We start from the raw sequence: 21800 nt of genomic DNA on the forward strand, positions 1-21800 counted from the left end.
AAAACTAACAGGAAAAGGCAGCTGCACAAATATCCAAATTAACCATTCATTCCCTCCAGAATCATTGCAAATTGGCAGCAGCATGTACAATATATGTTGAAAGTGCAGCAACTCACTAAGACTCCTTTGGCTGCACCTTCCAAACTCTCAGTCCCTGCAACCTAGGACAAGGTCAGCAGATACATAAGAAAACCACAGATTTCCCTCTAAGCCACACATCATCCTGACTTGGAACTCGTTTGCTATTCCGACATTGTTGCTGGACCCAAATTGTGAAAGTTGCTCCCCACCAGCTCCAGTGTACCTATACCACTACCACTAGATGGACTGCAGATCATGGAGGTGGCTTAGCAGCATCTTCACAAGGGCAATTAGGGATGGATAATAAGATCTGGTCTTGCCAGTGATCCCCACAGCCCATGAAAGAAAAAAAGACCATGGTACAAATATTTGATTTCCCATCAATGCTGCTACCTCATCTCAATCAGGATAGTCACAGGCTGACAACTGACATATTGTCATTCACTACCATACGCTGCTGTGAACTTTACTGGGTTGTAATGATGATTTGATCAAATAACTAGAAGAAAATAAACACATAATATGGATTAAAGTTAAAACAAATTCAGTTTCATCTTGAAATATGTGTAAAAAGAAAGCAATCACTGATATACTGACAAAGTCAGATTGAGCAAGTTGATTAAAATGCTTCAATTGTTCAGGAGAGATTGGTAAGTGATGAATACAGAGAGGTTAGCAGAAACCTACAAGAATAAACAAACCAGTGATATTTTTACAAATACTATAGAAAAAGATTTTGAGATTAATATGACAATTTGGTACATTCACATTTAATAATATATTGCTTATGAGAATACTGCTTTGTTCCTATGTTATTTATGGTGTTTTCAAGCGTTAAAATGGGATTACATTGGAAAACAGTTTGGGAAGCGCTGTCATTGGATGACCCCGATTTGTGACCAAGTTCCTTTAAAAGCTTTCAGAATATTGAGATCCAATAAAAATCTGTACTTCTGATTCAAAAAAGGTTTCTAGCTTTTATTACTTTTACATGAATTGTCACTGCAACTTAGACAAAGAGGCCACATATGGAAAACATTAGTAATTGGAACTGCCACTGTTTGAAACCAGGTACCCCATTGTCAAACCTAAGTTGGTAAAGATCAAAATACAAATCAACAGTTGTTCAATTGCATTGTTGCAGTGTTTAAATGCTGCCACCACAGTATTAGCATTATTGGAGAAAGCGACTTCTGTGAAATGTGGAACAGTGAAGGTCATATAGATTTTGGATCAGCATCAGGATCATAGACTGTCCGATTAAACATTTCTAAAACATGCAAGTAGCTTATTTTTACAACTTTAAAAGAGTACTGGATTTCTGTTTTGTGTTAATTCATTAAGAATTTAACAGCTGACGTATGAACCAGGAGATGCAGAAACAAGCTCATCACAATAGCAGATTTGCTATTTGTAGAACATCCAAAATGAGTCAAAACTATATCTTCTATTTCAAAGTCATTAATACACAAGGTTCACAGTTGATCCCCAAGTTGCACCAGAAACAAACTAATCAAAGATGACCATGCTAACAGCCTGCAGTACCCTAACTGGCCTGTACCTCGAGTGCTATGCTATAGTATTAATCAAGAAAGGCATTCTAAACCTGGAAATCATCCAAAGAAGGACAACAAGGGCTATTCCATGTGTCAGAGAACTGAGTTAGAAGGAAAGATGACAAATTTTGGCTAAATCAGTCTCGAGGAAGGGTGACTCGAGAACAGACTTTGCAGAACAACATGATAATTACAGGAATAGCGAACATTAATTCTAAATGCTATTTATACTCCATAACAGGGATGAAGACATAATCAGTAACAGACAAGTTATGACTGGTGTCAAGAACTGCATTTTTCGAACAAAATCAGATCGAATTTTAGAAACTGGATAATGGAGGAGAAAAATCTTTAGACATTCACCAAACAACACATATCATTCAATGATAAGGGCAGAATGATGGACCGTAGTTCCTCTTTGGGTATATTTATGACAGCCTCTCTCATTGTATTTTTAGGGCTGTAGCAAGGACGAGAGTGAAAATGGACCACTACGTCACAACTAGGTCTGAAATGGGTAACTTGTCAAGACTGCCACACCAAACCATGCCAAAACACTCAATTTGACCTGTTATTTACAAAGACTAAAATGTTATTTTCAAAGTAAGTCACTGTGGCTTTTATTTATTTCCAAATGTTAGTAACAGGCTTGTAAAAGAACTTCAACCAGTTCATTACAATTCTCATAAAGGAATAAAAAAACATATCTTTGATAGTTCCCCATTAAGCTGATTGTGTCACAGAGAGGATAGTTCCATCCCAGATCTGCATCAACTTGAACAATCTTAAATTCAAGGCCATTAAAATTGCCCTCAACATTCAGTAAAAGATTGTTCTTTCTCTGAAGGTGGGTCCTTGGTAATCATTCACTCAACTACAGATAATAGCTGAGATTTTACGACAGTTAAGCTAACAGACCAGGTGCAGAGTCAACCTCAATGAGAATGGGAATTGATGTTACCTGATCCACACAACAGCATCTAGCCAACTGAGCTCTTTCCCACCCTCCTTCCCATGCAAAAGATGGATTTCAAAAATAATTAAACAAGAGCTTTCACTTTGACAGTTTCATTGAATGATGTGTTGTTTGTGATGTCCTTCTGGATGAGCAGCACAGCCTGTCCCTCCACACTCAAAGAAATCAGGTGAATTCCTAAGACCGTTGTTGATCCTAGACTCATAATTCTAGAGCATGATACATCTTTCAGTCATGAAATTATAAAAGATTAGAAGCAGAAAAATCACAAATCTCTGCCTTTAGAAACCAACTAGTGCCATGGATTCAAACGCTTCTAAGACCTAATCTATGTAAGTTTACAAAATTATGAAATCACAGAATCTCTACAAGTGGGAAGCAGGTCCTTCAGCCCATTCAGTCAACTCGGGCCCTCCGATGAGCATTCCACTCAGACCTGCTCCGCTAAGCTAGCCCCTTAACCCCACATTTCCCATGGCCAATCCACCTAACCTGCACATCTCTGGATTGTTAAGAGGAAACCAGAGCACCCGAAGGAAACCCATTCAAGACACGGGGAGAACGCGCAAACTCCACACAGATAGCCTCCTGAGAGTGAAACTGAACCCAACTCTGCACAGCTATGAGGCAGCACTGCTAACCACTGTGCCACCCAAGAAAGACATGGGCAGAATGGATAGCTGAAGTTTTTTTCCCCTTGGTAGAAATGAGAACTTCAGGCGACATAGGTGATTGGTAAAGGGGGTACGGTTAAAGGAGATGAGAGAGACAATTTTTTTTTTACAGAGGGTGGCAAGTGCTGCCAGAGGTGGTGGCAGAGGCAGAACTAACAGCTGTGCTTAACAGGCATCTTAATGATAGATGAATAGGCAGGAAACAGAGAGCTAGTTTAAAAAGGAATCATGTGCTGATACAGACGAAAGAACCTTTCTTGTGCTGTTCTTTCTTCGATAATATCTCAAACAATAAAGTTGTGACTGCTCTGAGGTGGTTCAAAGGAGACTAGACATTGCCAAGAATGGTAAATTTTAGCTATAAGGTAAGACTGGTTAGCTGAGGCTGTTTTCTCTGAAACAGAGGCTGAGAAAGATTTTATTGATGCTGCATAAAATTATAATCAAGCTAGACAGAGTTGAAGGGAAGGAACTAATGGCCTTTGGAGAGAGGTCAACCAGGGACAATACATTTAAAGCTATTGGGTAGCAGGTCTAAAGGACAGTATGTGATTAATCATTTTACTCAAGAGGGTGGTGAATGCCTGGGGAACTCTTCACCTGAAATAGTGACAGAGACAGATGTTAAACATCAGGTGTTGAAAGGTTTGTTACACAAAATCTAAACAAACATTCTTCCTAAGTTTTTTTTAAACTTACACATCACAAAGCTCCAACTACAAACAAGAATCATAACTCCAGAGCATGATAGATCTTCAGTTGTGAGATTACTCAAGTCGAGATGCAGGAAAACAAATATCTGCTTTTAGAAAACAACCAGTGCCAAGGATTCAAACACTAGGAAGGCCAAACCTATGTAAGTTTTCAAAATTATGAAATCATACAATACCTGCAGTGGAAAGCAGGCCATTCCATCCATCAAGTCTACTCAGACTCTCCAAAGAGTATCCCCCGCCCAGACCCTCTCCCTTATCCCTATAACCCCACATTTACAATGGGTACCATGGAATATAGGAACCAAACAAAACAGTCAGAAATGAACTTGAGTATGTTTAATGCCAATGCAACTGTAGGGGTTACACTCACCACCCATGCAGTTACATTACCTGTGCTGTTATTGACACTGCAGTGGACTGCCTGCAAAGAGTAAGAGCAATAAAATTAATGTTTTTCAAATGTTTTAAATTAATTCATTTCTTGGAAACAAGATTTGTTCATTGCCCTACACCAAACACTTGCAGGGTAGCAAGTGGGGTATACGAACTGGACACCGATCAGGGAGCCGGAAGGACATGCTTCCGGCTATGCTAAAAGGACGCCGTGCATTCCTTGCAACGTTACACAGCACGTACGTATGGGTGAAGTCAGCAACAGCTTTCAGCTCTAAGCACAGAATGATGTCAGTAGCGCCAACTTCCTCCTGTGCCAGTGTATTGGCAGGAGATAATCCAAAAAGAAAGAGCAAACAACTATCTTGAGTAAATCAGGAAGCTGCTTTGCTTTGCAGTTTCTTCAAAGCCAAAAATTAGGTCACATTCAGCTTGAAATATAATTTACAAGCTTTGTCACTGTTTATAAGTAAATTGTCTTGTCTGTTGACCAGAGTATTAAGTGTCAGCCAAGAATGGCCCTCATGCATCTCTAGCTCCAAACTATTTGCTCTGATCTCAGCAAACTTGTATTTTTTTTCTGAATACTATTTTGCCAAAAGTAGTAAGCCACATGGCTCACCATTTACATCAGAATAATGCGATGACCCCAAAATCAAAAGAGCATGATAACTAAAATGGGAAATCACGTCACACTAACTTGACTTTGTTTTTTTTAAAGAGGTGACAAAGACGACAGATGAAGGCAAAGCAGCAGACATTGTCTACATGGGTGTCAGCAAAGCATTTGTCAAGGTTCCGCATGGTAGACTAGTTAATAAGGTTAGATGACATGGATTTGGGGGAGCTAGCCAATTGGATACAAAACTGGTGAGAAAATAGGAGACAGAGAGTGGTTTTACAGGGTTACTTTTTGAAGTGGAGGCTTGTGACCAGTGATGTGCTACAAGGATCAGTGCTGGCTCCACTACTTTTTGTCATTTATATTAACAATTTGGATGCAAATGTAGGAAGTATGGTTAGTGAGTTGGCAGATGACACTAAATTAGGTGGTGCAATTGAGAGTGAGAAAGATTAAAAACTGAAAGAACTTCACATGCCGTAAATCAGAAACAAAAATAGAAATTGCTGGAAAAGCTCAGCAAGTCTGGCAGCATCTGTGGAGAGAAATCAGTTAACGTTTTGCCTCGAGCAACCTTTCCCCAGAACTGCAAAGATTATAGTGAAGTATAATGGGACCTTGATTCAGATGTACCAATGGACCAAGGAGTGGCAGATGGAGTGTAACTTAGATAAATGTGAGGTGTTGCATTTTGATAAAGCAAACTAGGGTAGAACTTATACAGTTAGCGATATGGCCCTAGGAAGTGTTGCCAAACAAAGAGACCTGGGGGTATAGGTGCATAGTTCTTTCAAAGTGGTTGCAGGAGACAGGGTCATGAAGGTGGCATTTAGCATGGTTGCCTTCATTGGTCAGAACACTGAATACAGGAGTTCAGATGTCATGTTGAGGCTGTACAGGGCATTGGTGAGGCCACCTTTAGAATATTATGGACAATTCTGGTCATTCTTCGATAGCAAGGTTGTTGTTAAATGTGAGACGGTACAGAAAACATTTAAAAGGATGTTGCCAGGACTGGAGGGTTTTAGTTCTTAGCAGAGGCTGAATAGGTAGGGCTATTATACCTGGTAGTGTTGGAGGTTGCATGCTGACCTTATAAAATCATGAGGGGCAATGATATAATAAATAGATAAGGTATTTTACTTGGGGTGGGGGTCCAGAACTAGAGGGCATATGTTTCGGGGGGGGGGGGGGGGGGAAGATTTAAAAGGGAGCCAAGGGGCAACATTTTCACAGAGGGTGCTGCATGTATGAAGTCAGCTGCCAGAGGAAGTATTGGAGACTGATACAATCACAGCATTTAAAAGGCAGCTGGATGGGTGTATGAATAAGAAGGGTTTAGAGGGATATGGGCCAAATGCTGGCAAAGGACTAATTAGGTTCGGATATCTGGTTGGTATGGACAAGTTGGACCAAAGAGTCTGTTTCCATGCTGCACATCTCTATGACTCCCAGTTAAACATAACCACCTTGGATATCCTAATGCTCTTTTTCTTTCATTCTGGAGTCTTGCATCTAAATTCAGTCTCATTTCTGTTATCTCTTGATTCTCAACACAAAATTAGGTGCCCTTCAATGAACTGACGCTCATCAATATTTATTTTTCTCATTTTTGGTTTGAAACTGTGAGCAGAGGAGGCCCCACCATGTCCTCTGACTGCTCATTGCATACACGCACGACTCTCTGCACATAAAAGTTGCCCCTTAGGTCTCTTTTATACTAAGAAACAAAGCTTGAATTGAAGGTTGTATTAGGAAGAAAAGAACAAACATGATTGCGTATGGGAAATGGCCTGGAAGGATAATTGTAGGTTAATTATTGTTCTAGGAACACTGCAGATGCTTTGGAACCAGGATGTGCTAAATTCAAGGACTGGCAGCTGGTTGGATGTTGCACTGGTCAATACAGGGAAGGTTGGTACTGGCCAGCAAACCACAACGAATGTATGAAAAAACAAGAGAAGGCTTGGATTGAACCGGTTTTGACATTTTTGGGGGGAACATGGCTATTTGGTTGGAACTGGTGGACCGGGAAGCTGTCTGGAGTTTTACACTCTTGAGTTTCATGTTCAGTTAAAGATTTATTTAGTTCTGAGAGCCAACTGGAAGTTGCTTGCATTACTCAGTGACTTCAGAATTCAAGCAAAATACAACCCCATGTGCGTACAATGCATCAATAAAGGATTCCATAAAGATCTGGTACTCATCACTGAAGCAAAGTTAAAAATCACACAACATCTGGTTTGAGCCCAACAGGTTTATTTGGAAGTGCAAGCTTTGGAAGCACTGTTCCTTCATCAGGTGGTTGTGGAGTACAAGGTCATAAGACACAGAATTACAGCAAAATGTTTCTGCTACTCCACAACCACCTGATGAAGGAGCAGCACTCTGAAAACCAGTGCTTCCAAATATGGACTCTAACCTGGTGCTGTGTGATTTTTAACTTTGTACACCCCTGTCCAACACCAGCACCTCCAAATTATCACTGAAGCAGCGACTGAACTTGCAAATCACAATGCTTACTTTCTTGCTAATTTATCTACTAACTGTATCTAGGCACATGAGCAGGATGGGTGGGTGGGTTGGAGAGGTTACAATCAAGTAAGACTGGCTTTAAACCAAAGACCTTAATCACATCACTTTGCTCTGCGAAAGTTACACTATCAGAAATGGTTAATTTCTGCCTATGCTATAACCTTGGCATCTGATATTTGCTTTCTCAAGTCTGGTTGTGAACAATTAGGCAATTTGGAGGGTCACCGAATATTTTAAATTGTAATATTTTAACTCTATTACAAATCTAGTGTGAGCAAGCCTGGTTTGGTCTTGCTTGCTCTCCTTGCGTCTTAACAACTTTGCGTTAAGTAAATATTTCCTTGAGTCAGCTTGTTCAAAACGAAAAAGCAAAGTGCTTGTAGATAGAGTCACACTTAGGGACGTACTCATCCACTTCTGGTTGACCTTTTTTCTCATTTACAATTGTTCTCCCAGGCAGCTTGGTTATGAGACTATTTATTGGAAGCAAGCTGCTTTTTACCAGAAATGCTTCACAGAAATCTAGTCCACGACAAAATGCAGATATTTTCCCTTGGAAGCACATGGCCATCACACAATCCAGAAACAAGTGCTTTAGTAGTTGGACATTTTAAGATGCCCTTTCAGATAAAACATTAAATCTGAGCACCACCCTAAATACAGTCTGTTTTCTCACGTGGGCACAAAACACTTTTTGAAGAGGAGCAGGAAAGTTATTTCAATATCCTGTATTATAATCCAAGAATACTAAGCAATTGTAGACAAGTCATATCCGAGAGTTATACCTAGTTGGATAGATCGTAAGTTTAATTTTTGAAGTTGGTTGCCCTAGTGGTCATGAACTCTTTAATCCAACAATATACAATAGCAGTGTGCACCGCTTTAAATGTTATCCTTTAATAACCCGTCTCAAACACAAACTGAATCATCACAAGCATCAGAGACTGATTTGCTCTCGTCTCTCTCTTACCAGCTCTATTGGTTTACGTCCTTGATTAGAAATAGAAATACCTCTCCCTTTGAAGCAAAATATTCGGAACCTCTACTGGTCCTTCTTCTTCAAAGATTGATAGTCAAGAGAAAAAAATTTCTTGACTGTCCCAAGTCATCTCTCCCTTCATAGTAGATTCCAAACAGACAAGGTTTGTCTGTACAATAATTAGTTTTAATATTTACTTTCCTGATGTTCTCTTCTCTTAGGATTGCTTCACTGACCCTATTCCTACATATTGGTCTCCCAATTATCTTCCAGCAACTGGTTTTTGTATGCTCAGATTTATTAGAATGGAAGCATGTTATTTTCTTTATATCACTTGTAGATTCTAATCTTTCTCCTTGATTATTTAACTGTTAATGTTATGACTCTTTCCGTTTTTGTTTCCAATTCATGTTCTCATTTCTTTCTCTCTCTTTTTACATCACCAGCAATTTTTTTATTCCTTACTAAACTATAGTTAATTTTTGGTAGACCCGATATTAGATTCATCTCCTTGCAATCAGTTTAGCTCAATCAACTAGAAAGTTGGTTTGTGAGGCAGAGGGACACCATAGGATGGATTCAATTCTTGCACCACCTCAGATGACTATGAAGGATGCTCCTTCTCAACCGCTCCCCTTGCCTAAGGCATGGAGACCTCACGGTTAAACCACCACATCTACAGGGGAGCCCAATGATCTGGTTAGACTGTGGCAACTTATATTTTGGGCAAAATTTAAGCACCTCATCTTTTCAACATCCTGTTTTTATTTCCACTTCCAATTAATCTGCTAATTCACACTTCGCTTTAGTCACAGGTTTCAAATAATTCACTGTTGTGTCTTCTATTCTAAGAAGATTCATTGCAAAATTCAAAGTCATTGGCAGTACAACCTATCTCGTATACTTCAAAACAACATACCTACATTATGCCCAACATGTCTTAAATTTAGTGAATTCCTACTCCACCAAGGGCCCCAACTTCATGATCACAGCTGATGGAAAAATTGGACTTGTCAGATCCCAGAGTGAAATATGGCTTGCAGTTGGTTAGCATCATTGAACATACTCTCAAGATGTCAAACATTTCAAATTTTAAGAATATATGTTTATTACACAAAGGAACAAAAATGTTCTGTACATAGCAGTTTTAAAATAATGTTTAACAGCAATATCCTTGAAAGACACTCAACCCCACTGAAGTGCCATTTCTATCTTAACTCTTAATTGCATACTTGACTGACCCTTTCCAGCTTTGATGGTTTCAGGAGTTCCTTTTGATTTCTGATGGCTCAAACTTCTTTCCTGTTCTGACAGCTTAAAAACTTGTAGATTCTTACATCTTGGAAATCTCACAAACTAACTCCCCCTACTCCTGATAGAAAACTATTCTTCTAAATGCCCTGATCTGTACTCCAGGATGTCATAAAAGTGCAACTCTGTAAACACTCCAATTAAATTCACAGGTATCTGATCGAGGCATTTAACTTAAATTGCATGCTTTCTTCAGAATAATGAAGTTAGCTGCTGCTCCATCAGACTTGCTAGCCTGTTTAACTTGTTACTGTCAAAGAACTGAAACCACAAACTTTTACCTCAATTTTCAAATGATCTTCAAAATGATTAACATACTAGACAGTTTTATCACACCTATCAAACATTTATTCCTCAGGCAACACCACTAAAACACAATTTGATCATCATCGCATTGGCATTCATGGAACATGGCTGTAAAGTGCAATGGTTGCTATGTTTCAAGCAGCACTATCTACACTGCAGAAAGTATTTCGCTGTGAAATGCTCTGAGGCATCCTGAAGTAATGATGAATGACACAATATAAATCTATGTTCTCTCTTTACTTTAGTATGAATAAATTCTTTAAATCTGAGACGCAGGATTCTATCAGGAGAAACACTAAGTTTACTGAATTGTAAGTTAAACTGTACACCACAATTACCACAGTTAATTTTAAACAGCAGTCTGTGGTTTCTGCCGTTAATTTCCTTGTAAAGAAAATGTTTTGATCCTACATGAAGCTTCCTTAATCAATTAGATAATTCTAAAAGACCACATCAAATCAAATTTCTTGCCATATGAAAAAGCTAACTGTTTGTTTGGTTACATTTTGCCTAATAGACATGCTTATCTGGTTACCTGTCAACTGAATAATTACTATAAACAACCACTGAAATCAATCCATTGGGATTCATGCCTGCATAAATATATTCAGACACAGCAAATCTCATGTTATCAACGATATTTACAAAAGTAAATCTGAATTAATCTTGAAAGTCTTACATATATTTAACATGACACTCTGGAAAGTACTGTTAAACAATTGAATTCAATAAATAAATTGCACAAAACACAATTAATTCATCCTTGATTCACATCATTGTTAAAGGGAAGATTACAGAGAAGGTACAGCTTTGCTACTGTAGAGAATTGATCACTACTACGGTGAATCTGTTGAAACCTCCAAAATTGAAACCCGTTTATCCAAACTATCGCCACAAATCCAGAGTGTTCTTAATAGTAGATTGCCTACAGTTAAAGACAAAAAGACTCTCAAAAATAGTGCCATATGACTACTTGAAAAAAAATCCAAAGTTTTAGTAAAAATTAAAAGGATATACAGACAAAAAGTTTTCCTGCCTTTTTAAAGTTTAATACAATTGTACACGCTCCCATGCAAATTTCACGCGGCAATTGTAAAATGAATGGACATTGTACTGCAAGGATTTCTATTTCAAAACAATGTGCGGATCTTGAAAAAGCTTATCTTTTCCCTCTCAGACAAAGCAGGACCACTTAGCATGGGCCACACTAAGTCACTATCGCGATATCAAAAGCCCTACACAAAGTTCCACCTTGTGTCATTTAAAAGATAAATAATTGCAAAGCTACAAAAGACTCGGAGCCCTCCCGCCACTAAGTCAATATTTTGAATTTGTTAGAAGATGCAGCCAGCAAAGCGGTTCACACCTCAGAGGGGTTATTAATGCAAGTGCGCGGATTCAAACTTAAATGCAAGACGAAGGGGGAGGGGGTGCAGCCTTCCCACTCGACACCGAAGGCCTTGCATGTGTGTGTGTTTGTGTGTGTGTGTGCGCCTCTCATTGCCTGACAAGTGACCACCCCCACAGCCCCTCTCTTTCTCTCCGACAGACCACTCGCCTCAATGCGCACCCCCTCTACATCTCCATGTCTCGGTTTGATCATTGTTTCATGTTATTTCCCCTCTCCTCACAGCCCAATCACCCACTCCCCCCGCCACCAACCCCCGAAAGGTAACAGGATCATGGCGCCCAGTGGTTGGAAAAGTGAAGGCGGCGGACTTGGCAGACCTACCGTGCGCGGTGAGCCTGTGCATCTGGAGGCGCAGAGATCCTCCTGCTCTCTCCGCTCCGCCATGTTGGTGGCACCAACCTCAGAATGTCACGCACGGCAGCGCAGGCTGCGGCGTGACGCCCGACGCCGCTACGTCAGACGCACAGCGGGACTCGTCGCGACGTCACCGCTTGATGGCCGGGCCCTGAGGGGCTCAGGGGTGAGGGGATTCAGATCTCGCGAGAACTCAGCTTGTCTTTTCCCGCCTTTTCAGTGGGCCCCCTGGTTTGGTCTAATCTGTCATCTACCCACATGTGAAGCCAGGCTCCTGGTAACCTACAAGCTGCTGTCATTGCACCATCTGTCTAGCTCCTGATATCATCCAACTATCTAGTCCTTCTCTGACTTGGCCTGTTCTTTGCAGGCTACGCCTTAGATAACCTCCAACATCTGCCCTTATTGGTAACTGAACTTTCTCAACCTCCACTTTGTCACACCTGTAGCTCTGATTGGACACTGTCCTTGGTTCTTTAACTATCTAGCTGATTCTAAGGGGTCTTCTCCTGGGCTATTCTTCAACAGCTGTAATTCTTTTCTCTAACTGCAGACTCAGCTCCCACATTTGTATGGTGTGATGCACACCAGTGATTTCGCAAGTTTTCAGGTGCTAAATTTCCGCCCAATTTTATTTAGCTGACAAGTAATAGGGTGAGTGGTTGCTAGTCTTGATTTCAATATTATTATCCCCATTTGTGATCACTTTCAGTCCCAGAAACCAACATGAACTGCATTCACAAAACTGGCAACCTATGAATTGCCATTGAGTATGAAGCTGTTCATGCCAAATCCAAGTTTGGACTTGACTTTCTTAGCTTTTTGGACATCTTGGATATTTCTTGCTTTTCTTCAACAATTAGGACAGTATCATGAGCATATCTGATGTTCCAGATGTTGAAACCACTCATACTGGTGCCAAGATTCTTTTGGGGGAAGAAAATTCTCACAATAACTTCCAGTTGTTTCAGGAGACCGTAATCACCCATCCATACAATTATTCAAGTGCCTGAAGTGGAAAATGCACACACGAAGGAAAGTGTATGCTATGATTCAAATTGACTTGGATAAAATAACACTGTAATGTAATTCCTTGTATCTTTAATAATGTGAAACTTAAGGATGAAAAGGTTTCTTGCTCGGCAATGAAAATGCTTCTGAAAGATACATTTTTATTCTTTGCAGGAGATATGATGAAAGGAGTGGGAATCATGTACATTAATGCCAATTTTTGAGTTTGGATTTTGAATTAGTGGCATATGTGTATTGATCTATTTAGTGATTTAATAATTAACAATACCTTTCTGGGGCCACAATTTTAAATCAGAATGTACCAAAGAGGCAGATGGCTGAAGACTTCCTGAACCTTGAATAGAACCATGTTTATATTGTGTATTTTTATAACAGGTGAGAAATAAACAGTGTTTGCCTGTTTTGGGGTTTAAAATAATCAAGGATTGATCTTAATCTAAAAGCCAGATATTGGAAAGTATTTTGGCAATTTGTAAACCTGACTAAAGTCAAATACAATAATATTTTTCTTCTGGAAAAAGAGAAAAATATTATTCAGAACAGTTAAGGAAATATATTGCCTCAGTAAAAGAGTATAGTTTATGAAAACTTCCAAACCAAGAATGTTTGGTTAGAAATCTGCATAGTGAATGTTAAAGAAAAGTCAAAGATCTCAGTTGTGTAAGGAAAAAGTTTCATAGCTCGCAGGGCAGAAACTGAGAAAAAGAGCAGCTTAGTCAAACCTACAGATTTGATTGGGAAGGGATCTCTCCTTGGCTTCTAAGTGCCTGTAGAGAGACAGTCTTCAGGAGTAAATGGGATTTTGTTTTCCTGTAGGTTTTGAAATCTTTCAATTAATATATAAATATATATAGTTCATTCAGATTTCAAACATGGGAATTGGAATTAATAATGGGAATCTGAAAAATAAGAACAACATTATGTTATTACATAGATTTCACACCAGATGGACAAGCAAATTTAAAAACATTTACATGAAATCACATGTAATATTCCTGCCTCACCTACAGTCCCACTCATTGTACAGTGGAGTCGATGTTGTGTTTGATTTGTCAGTTATGTATATGTAACATACAGTAACATCAATAAGTATAGAAACCAAACCATGAGTTAGTCTATGATAATATAGCAATGTAAATATTGTTTTTAATAAACTTCAAAACACCTTTCTCATCCAGAACCCAATCATTGTGGTACATATTATGACAGCCAAAATATAGGGCAGCAGTCAGACTGAAATTATGCTGACTTTGGCGTTTGACCCAAAAGAAAATCACGGTGGACATTCAATGCTAATGGTGACATCGAGCTGGTACTAAAGCCTGAAACGGTTATAACAGCAATGAAAGTTAGAAAGGATTATTTTGTGAACAGTCAATCTTCATCATCTACCTGATTTCAGAGCTGAAGTTACAAGCACAATTCAGGCTAAAGTGCTACAACCTGGAAAAGAAACATTTTTGACTTGTCTCTTTCTCTTAAAAAGGAATGGGAGGCCACAACTCCAATTAGGTTTAAAAATGTGCATTTTAACAGGTTCTGAGGAACAGCTCCAGCCTACAAAAGCACTCCAAGAACATAAGAAAACACAAAGAAGGATTTAGCCAATAAAAAGGTCTCATCTCTAATGATATTGGCTGATTCCTCCACTCCTGTTTAGAAAGTAGTGTGCAAATTAAAAAAGAATGATGTCATTACTATCTCCTTCTTCCTGTGACTGCTACCTACAAGCCCAATCCTGCCATTTTTAAAGCAGCCACAACATTGAAAGAGAAGCAACAGAAAAGTTTAAAAAAATCATGCAACACAGATTCTTACACTAATATTTTTAAAGAGCACAACGATGATGGACAGCAAATATCTGAACATGGATTGGCACTCCATTGCGATTCTATAAGAACTTCAGTTCTTGAAAGAAAGAATCAATCTTTACTTCTTTGATCAACAAATAACTGACAAAGAAAGATTGACAATTATATTTTTTATTTCTTTGGGAGATGAAGGACCAAGAAGTGTCAAATCCTCCAATAATTTTAATGATGACTGCAAAGGTCCTGACAAATTTTCCAGATTTTAGAATATCAACTTAAATGTTTGAGTCAACTTTTACAATATACAACCATGAGTTTGTGTTATACCAACAGCCGAATCAAACAGACAGGTAGATGTAAGAATGTGATTTCACTGAACCTGACTTATCTGAAATGTAAATGTCAACACAGCTCCTTGGCTGCACACCTGAAAGCTTTTATATTGTTTCAACAGGAGGTCCACCTGTAACAATTCTGTCAGCATACCCAAATCTGAGTATTAATATAATCCACAAGGTAACAAATCTGTCAAGTGAACCCCCAAATTCCACACTACTGAATTGTGTCTATCTGTGACCTGTCTAAAATTTATCCAGGCACTTTTGATGCAATTGGTAACTTTAAAGGCAATCTGAAAGATATGGCAATAAATCAATGATTCTTCTTGTCAGTGCAGCTTTTCATATAATTCACATTCCAGGAAATCTCAAACTGGAATCAGATTCCACATTACAAAGCAACATCATCCAGAGAATTGAGCAATATACTGACTGGTGCATTTGTTGAATTTTAAAGAAAGAAACCACTGTGCATGTATGTTTAGATCAAAGGCAACTAAATATTGCACCAAACTGATGCATACACAAGCTTGCCATGTTGGAACAGCTTAATCGCAAATTCCCAGGTGCTGAGCATCTTTCCAAGCTTGAAGCCAAGCTTGAATAATGGTCCATACATCTTAACCCTGAGTCATAGTAAATGACGTCATTTAGAACAATTTTGCTCGATAAAATTTCCTCAGATTACCATTTGTACTATCCATCAGTCAGAATGTAAAACAAAAATATATGGATTTTATCATTAAGATGACATTGCAATCCTCAGAAGAACCAAATGTAAGCACAGCTCAAACCTCCATCAACGCATGACTGCAAGGAAACATGGTCTTGTTGATAACTGTAAAAATGGCAAATCAACATGAGCCAAATTGATTTCTTCAGTTCAATCGACTCACTAACTAGTCTTAGACCTGATCCTACCAAAACAGATAATGTATGCAAAATGCCAATATGAAAAAAAGGTGATTTACAAAGAGGTCTTTGATTTTTCAACTTTTTCTCTCCGTATATTCCAAATTTTCCAAGCAAGATACATCCTATTCACGATCCTCACAAAAAAAACATACCATGCAAATGGCAATAAAATCACCAACATAATTTTCAATTTTTAAAAATGCTCAACCATCCCATTTGTGGACTCTTCAATATTATGATACCTCAAAGTGGAATGCATCCCAGAAAGGCATTGGACCATGTCCATGATAGGACAACAATCTGAAAGTACTTCATTCAATGTCCTTACAATAGCTGAGGCCAATTACTACAACACTGAAAGAGAAACTCTTAGATTTTGTAATTCAACAGTTTCATATGTACCTTTTTGATATGTATTTCATTACTCAAATAAATAGTACACATTAGAAATAATCAAAAGGAAACATCTCACAAGTTCACCTATTTGATTCCAACTATTATTTGTAAAGATCCAAGGATACGGTTTAGAAGTTCAATACAAACCAGTTCCTAAATGATTATGTCTGATGCCCATTTTCCAAATCCTAAGAACAAGGATATTCCTTTAGATGAACAATGAACATTGTTTAATCTGAGTTAGAAGATAGTCTTAACAACAATCTCATTCATTTTGGTCACAGTGAAGCAGAGCAGATTGAACAAGCTATGTCAGATGATGACTAGCTGCAATAGCAGAAAAAGATCAGCTTCGTTGAATGGCCTGATCACACCTAGCAGGTTCCTGAGCTGGCATTTTCATTCTGGTCATTCAGAGTCCAAGTTCGTCAGTTTAGGAATGTAATCTTCGAAGACAAACAAGGTGTTAATTCTGCAAGTTTAACACCTAAGCATTCTAGAGCATTCATATGTAGATCTTGTGGATGCAGATAAACCAAGAGACTGATACGTCAATCCATATATTACCTGGCAATAACAAGGACATATGAAACTTGTAAACTCCATAAAGTCAACAATCAGAAGAACCTCTCCTTCCAATTGATTCCATTTCTAAACCTTGCCATGTCCAAGGATACAATTACATTCTGTTGATTGACGAGTTCAACTCCCATTTTGTGGGACCAATGAAAAGTACCAATAATATAACAGCTGTTGACGCATGGACCATCATATTCAGTGTGTTTATGTATCTCAAAAAAGTGCATTTAATTGTGGTCAGCAGCATGTCCTTCCAAAACATGTGTAGGAAAATCAGATGTTCAACACATTACCTCTTCTTCTCACTACCATCAGTTGAATGCAGAATGCACTTCTTGTCCAATATAATAAGAATAAAAGTCCATGATAAACAAGTGCAAAACAATTTGCTAAGATTTTCAGATAGTTATGCCAAATCAAGGCTGCTCCTCATCAACAGTTTAAAAGACAGATCCATACTGTTCTTTCCACACAGACTATAAAATTGCAGGTGATGGTGTTCATAATATAGATTCCCAACAGTGTGTAAACAGACCATTCAGCCCGACAAGTCCACACTGACCTTCCGAAGCATATCCCACCCAGACCCATCCCCCTACTCTATAACCCTGCATTTCCCATGGCTAATGCACCAAACCTACACATCCCTGAACACTATGGGCAATTTGGCCTGGCCAATCCACCTAACCCGCATATCTTTGGACTGTGGGAGGGAACCGGAGCACCCGGTGGAAATCCACGCAGACACGGGGAGAACATGTGAACTCCATGCAGACAGCCACCGAAGACTAGAATTGAACCAGATCCTTGGCATTGTGAGGCAGCAGCGTCACCCAAAACATTCACAAGACAAATGATAATAAACCAAAAAGTGTAACCCAGTCAGGATAACTGATGAATTGTGGGCAAACCTACAAAGCAGAGTGGGTCATAGGAATTCATAAAGTCAAGCCTAGTAGTGGGAGGTATAGAAGCATTCATAATTAAGGGACAGTGATAACAATGGAACTACAGGAATCTGCAGAATGAAATATCAAAATTTGGTGTGAGTCACTATAACACAAGTAATGCAATGTTAAGAGAGACTGGAGAACTAAGTAAGTGGAAGAAACTATGCCATAAACCAAAGTAGCAACAATTATTTTTCAAAGGTTTTAGCAGTTCTAAGAAATTGAATGTAAAGGATGCAGCTGATATAATGAAAAAGTCACAAATGATCCAGTCCTGACAAATTAATGATTTATACTGAGGTCCATAAACAGAACGAGGTAGGATCATAATCCCTATACAACTCTACAACAGTTCACAAAGGTGGAAATATTGCTAATTGTGATGGAAATGCTTCAGAAGAATGCATTTTGACTGACAGGGAAGTGATACTTACTCCTTATTTTCAATTTTCAGAATTTTCCTTCAAAGTCAAATTCCTTGTCATAAGAGAGTGATTGTTTCTCTGTCTTGAACTTTCAGATGATGTACATGAGTGAAAGGAGTTTGGTTTATTGATTTAAATTTGGTTTATTGAGCTAAAGAGGAGAAGCTTCCAATACAAGGAATTCACTTATCTCATTCAATGGTCATGATGGATGCAGGATTTTTTGGGTAACTAACAAATTCTTATCTCAGTTGTGTGCAAGTCTCTTAAAGTACCTGAGTGGACAATTACATGTATACTTGTCTGGTAATATGTCTAGGCTGAAAATGTGTTGCTGGTCAAAGCACAGCAGGCCAGGCAGCATCTCAGGAATAGAGAATTCGACGTTTCGAGCATAAGCCCTTCATCAGGAAACGTAATATGTCTAGTTTGTTTAGGATTGCATTATTGTTATATTATTACATGAAAGGAAAACAGGAAACCAATATTCAATCCCCATACACTGGTAGAGGCAGCATTTGAAGGTCTTGACATTGGATGAGTAACCCAGAGAATAGAAGCTAAGTGCTGTGGATGCTGAATATCTGAAGTAAGCTGCTGGAGAAACTCAGCAGGACTGGTTGCATCTATGGAGAAAGAAACAGAGTTATAATTTTGAATTCTATATGATTTTTCTTCGGAACACCAATCATCCTGGGTAATGGTGAGTTTCGAGAAGATTTGTAGCCCTGCATGTAGGTTTGCTTGCTGAGCTGGAAGATTCATTTTCAGACGTTTTGTCACCATACTAGGTAACATCTTCCGTGAACCTCCGGACGAAGCACTGCTGATGATTCCTGCTTTCTATTTATACGTTTGGGTTTCTTTGAGTTGGTGATGTCATTTCTGATGGTGACGTCATTTCCAATGGTGATGTCATTTCCGGTTCTTTTTCTCATGAACCTTATTTAATTTGCATTAAATAAAAAGTATTATCATTCCACAATAAGAAATTGCAGAATTTGGGTTGAGAATAATGTTCCCAATTTACAGAATTTTGCTTTTTCAGGATCATTCTATTCTTTGCATCCTAAGAACTTAACCTTGGCAGTATTGATGAGAAATGGGAGGATACATTATCTTCTAATGTCAACCATATCATATCATGTTCAGTGCAAAATATAATTTATTCTCCAAAGACTTAGCAATTTGTTTTATCTTGTAACAATCACTTTGCTTTCCACCCATTCTCTCTGTCTTCCATTTTCAATCTCTCTGAATTTTAATATTAGAAATCTAAACATAAGAAAATGTGTGTTAAAACCAGAGCTGCAATTAAACTGTAGACTGACACGGCATGGTTGAAATATAGAATTTTATTCCCTGGAGACTTCCTGTGTCAGCACCAGACAGGTGAATGCACATGCAGGGTCAGGGGCGGCACGATGGTTCAGTGGTTAGTACTTCACAGCACGAGAGACCTAGGTTTATTTCCAGCCTCGGGCAACTGTCTGTGTGGAGTTTGCACATTCTCCCAGTGTCTGTGTGGATTTCCTCTGGGTGCTCCAGTTTCCTTCCATAATCCAAAGGTGTGTAGATTAGGAGAATTGGCCATGCTAAATTTCCCACAGTGTTCAGTGATGCCTAGGTCAAGGGTAAATAGGTGAATGGGTCTGGTTGGGTTACTCTTTGGAGCGTAAGTGTGGACCATTTGGGCCGAAGGGCCTGTTTCCACACTGTAGGGATTCTATGAAACTTGAAACATTGACACTTCTTTCTCTCCACAGATGCTGCCTGACCTGAGTTTCTCCAGCAATTTCTCTTTTTTTTTCAGGTGAATGCACACGTTTGGCAACACAAAGATAAAAGGTTAAGAGTCTAGTATTACTCATTTATATATTTGTAACTGATTTAAGTAGATATACAGAGTTAAAACTATTTGGCTGTTCTTTGTAAAATAAATAATTGCTAATCTCTTCAGATCAATAGCAGAGGTGTGCATCGAAAATATGTTTTCTATCTCAGTGAAATGGTAACAAACACATGACCATTCTAATGAACAGATTTATTTTTATATTCAACTAATCAAGTTATTTCAACAGATTTTGTATATCTCAAAATGAGAATAAGGTAAGTGAGCCTGTAAAAACGATCCTCTTTGAATGATCAATGTTGCAGTCAATCATAAAAATGATCAAAAATATACCTATCTCAGATAAACGTATTAAGGTTTGAGTTTGATCATACTTAATCAGGGGAAACTGGTTGGATAGGCAAATTGTTTGCATCAACAAGATCCAGAAGTCATAGAAAGTCAAATTGAAATACTCTCTTAATAATGACTATCCATGGAAGGTTAAACAGATTTTCAGATGCAGGTATTCTTGCAGTATTTGCAAGTTCACTGCTTCAAAAGTAACCAAAAAAGTTAATGAATCATTAGTCTTAATCACAAAATGTTTCCAAGACGTAGCTTTCAAAACAGATGCAGAGAAGTAGGCCAACAACTTAAATAGTTAACGGTCAAATTAAGGGCAGCATTCGGAATGGCTCCCACTGCACAGGAAGGCTGCCAGATCCATAAAGACAACCTCCCAGAAATATCCTTTGGAGGCTCAACTCCGAAAGAGAAAGTCCTTGGCAGGTCAAACATCCCTGCTGGCCCAACAATTCAACTGAAGGGTTTTCCCTTTCAATCCTGAAGCCTGCTGCATTTTTGGCTCTGAAATATCTAACTACTCACTCTCTGTCCCCTACCTACCTCAACAGTGCTCACCTCTCTTGGGTGGCCTGCTATGGTTATAGAGCTGTGGATCATGTCATTAGGCTACAACTTTGGGAATCTGACTGCTATTCTTAACAGGACAGCAACTAGGAAGGCGCCTCTGGGAAAATAGCTTCGTCAGTCTATTTCCCAGTAAGTGTATGCTTGGGAGCCCCACTTGGCCCGACATCATTTACCAATGCTTGCAAGAAAAGTCTGCTCAGATAGACTATTTCTTTTCCTGTGAGAGTGCAGAACAAGAGAGCATAATTTTAAAATACAATGAAATCAGGAAACACTTGTTACCAAGGGAAAGTATGAATATAGAACAGTACTCCCTCATTCCCCAGCTCTCCACTCCTCCACGATCTGAAAAGAATATGCATGCTGGGTTAGCTTTCTAACCATTCTTGGATCAATACTTTTTTTCTTGGGTAAGGGTATCAAAGGAAATGGAGAACAAGTGGTGAAATGGAGTTCAAGTAGAGACCAGCAATGATCGGCAGTCTCAGCATTTATGGTATGTGCTTTCAAGAGAACACAATTTTCTCAAAATACTCAATGGTCATTATAACTGATGTGATGCTGTGGTGAAATAGTTCATAGCTATGCTTTCATTACAGTCAGTTTTGAGCTACTCAAAATCAATACAAATTTAGGGTGATGGTTTGCTCGCTGAACTGTAGGTTTGATATCC

The 21800-nt window shown here is 38.8% G+C and overlaps 1 protein-coding gene across 6 annotated transcripts in view; it reads right to left on the reverse strand.

Annotated features, from left to right (window-relative positions):
• LOC132830119 (zinc finger MYM-type protein 4-like) overlaps positions 1 to 21800 on the reverse strand; it is a 203919-nt gene that overhangs the window by 104164 nt on the left and 77955 nt on the right. The window contains exon 1 of one of the 6 annotated variants that reach the window (XM_060847615.1): positions 11882 to 11948. The exons of 4 other annotated variants lie outside the window; for them this stretch is intronic. In XM_060847615.1, coding sequence (XP_060703598.1) covers positions 11882 to 11944 — 63 coding nt within the window. In that variant the 5' untranslated portion in view covers positions 11945 to 11948. Of the gene's footprint in view, positions 1 to 11877; positions 11949 to 21800 lie in introns of those variants that run through there. One more of the 6 variants, XM_060847616.1, reaches the window with a different exon arrangement.

The sequence above is a fragment of the Hemiscyllium ocellatum genome, chromosome 30, assembly GCF_020745735.1.
Source record: "Hemiscyllium ocellatum isolate sHemOce1 chromosome 30, sHemOce1.pat.X.cur, whole genome shotgun sequence".
Taxonomy (NCBI): Eukaryota; Metazoa; Chordata; class Chondrichthyes; order Orectolobiformes; family Hemiscylliidae; genus Hemiscyllium; species Hemiscyllium ocellatum.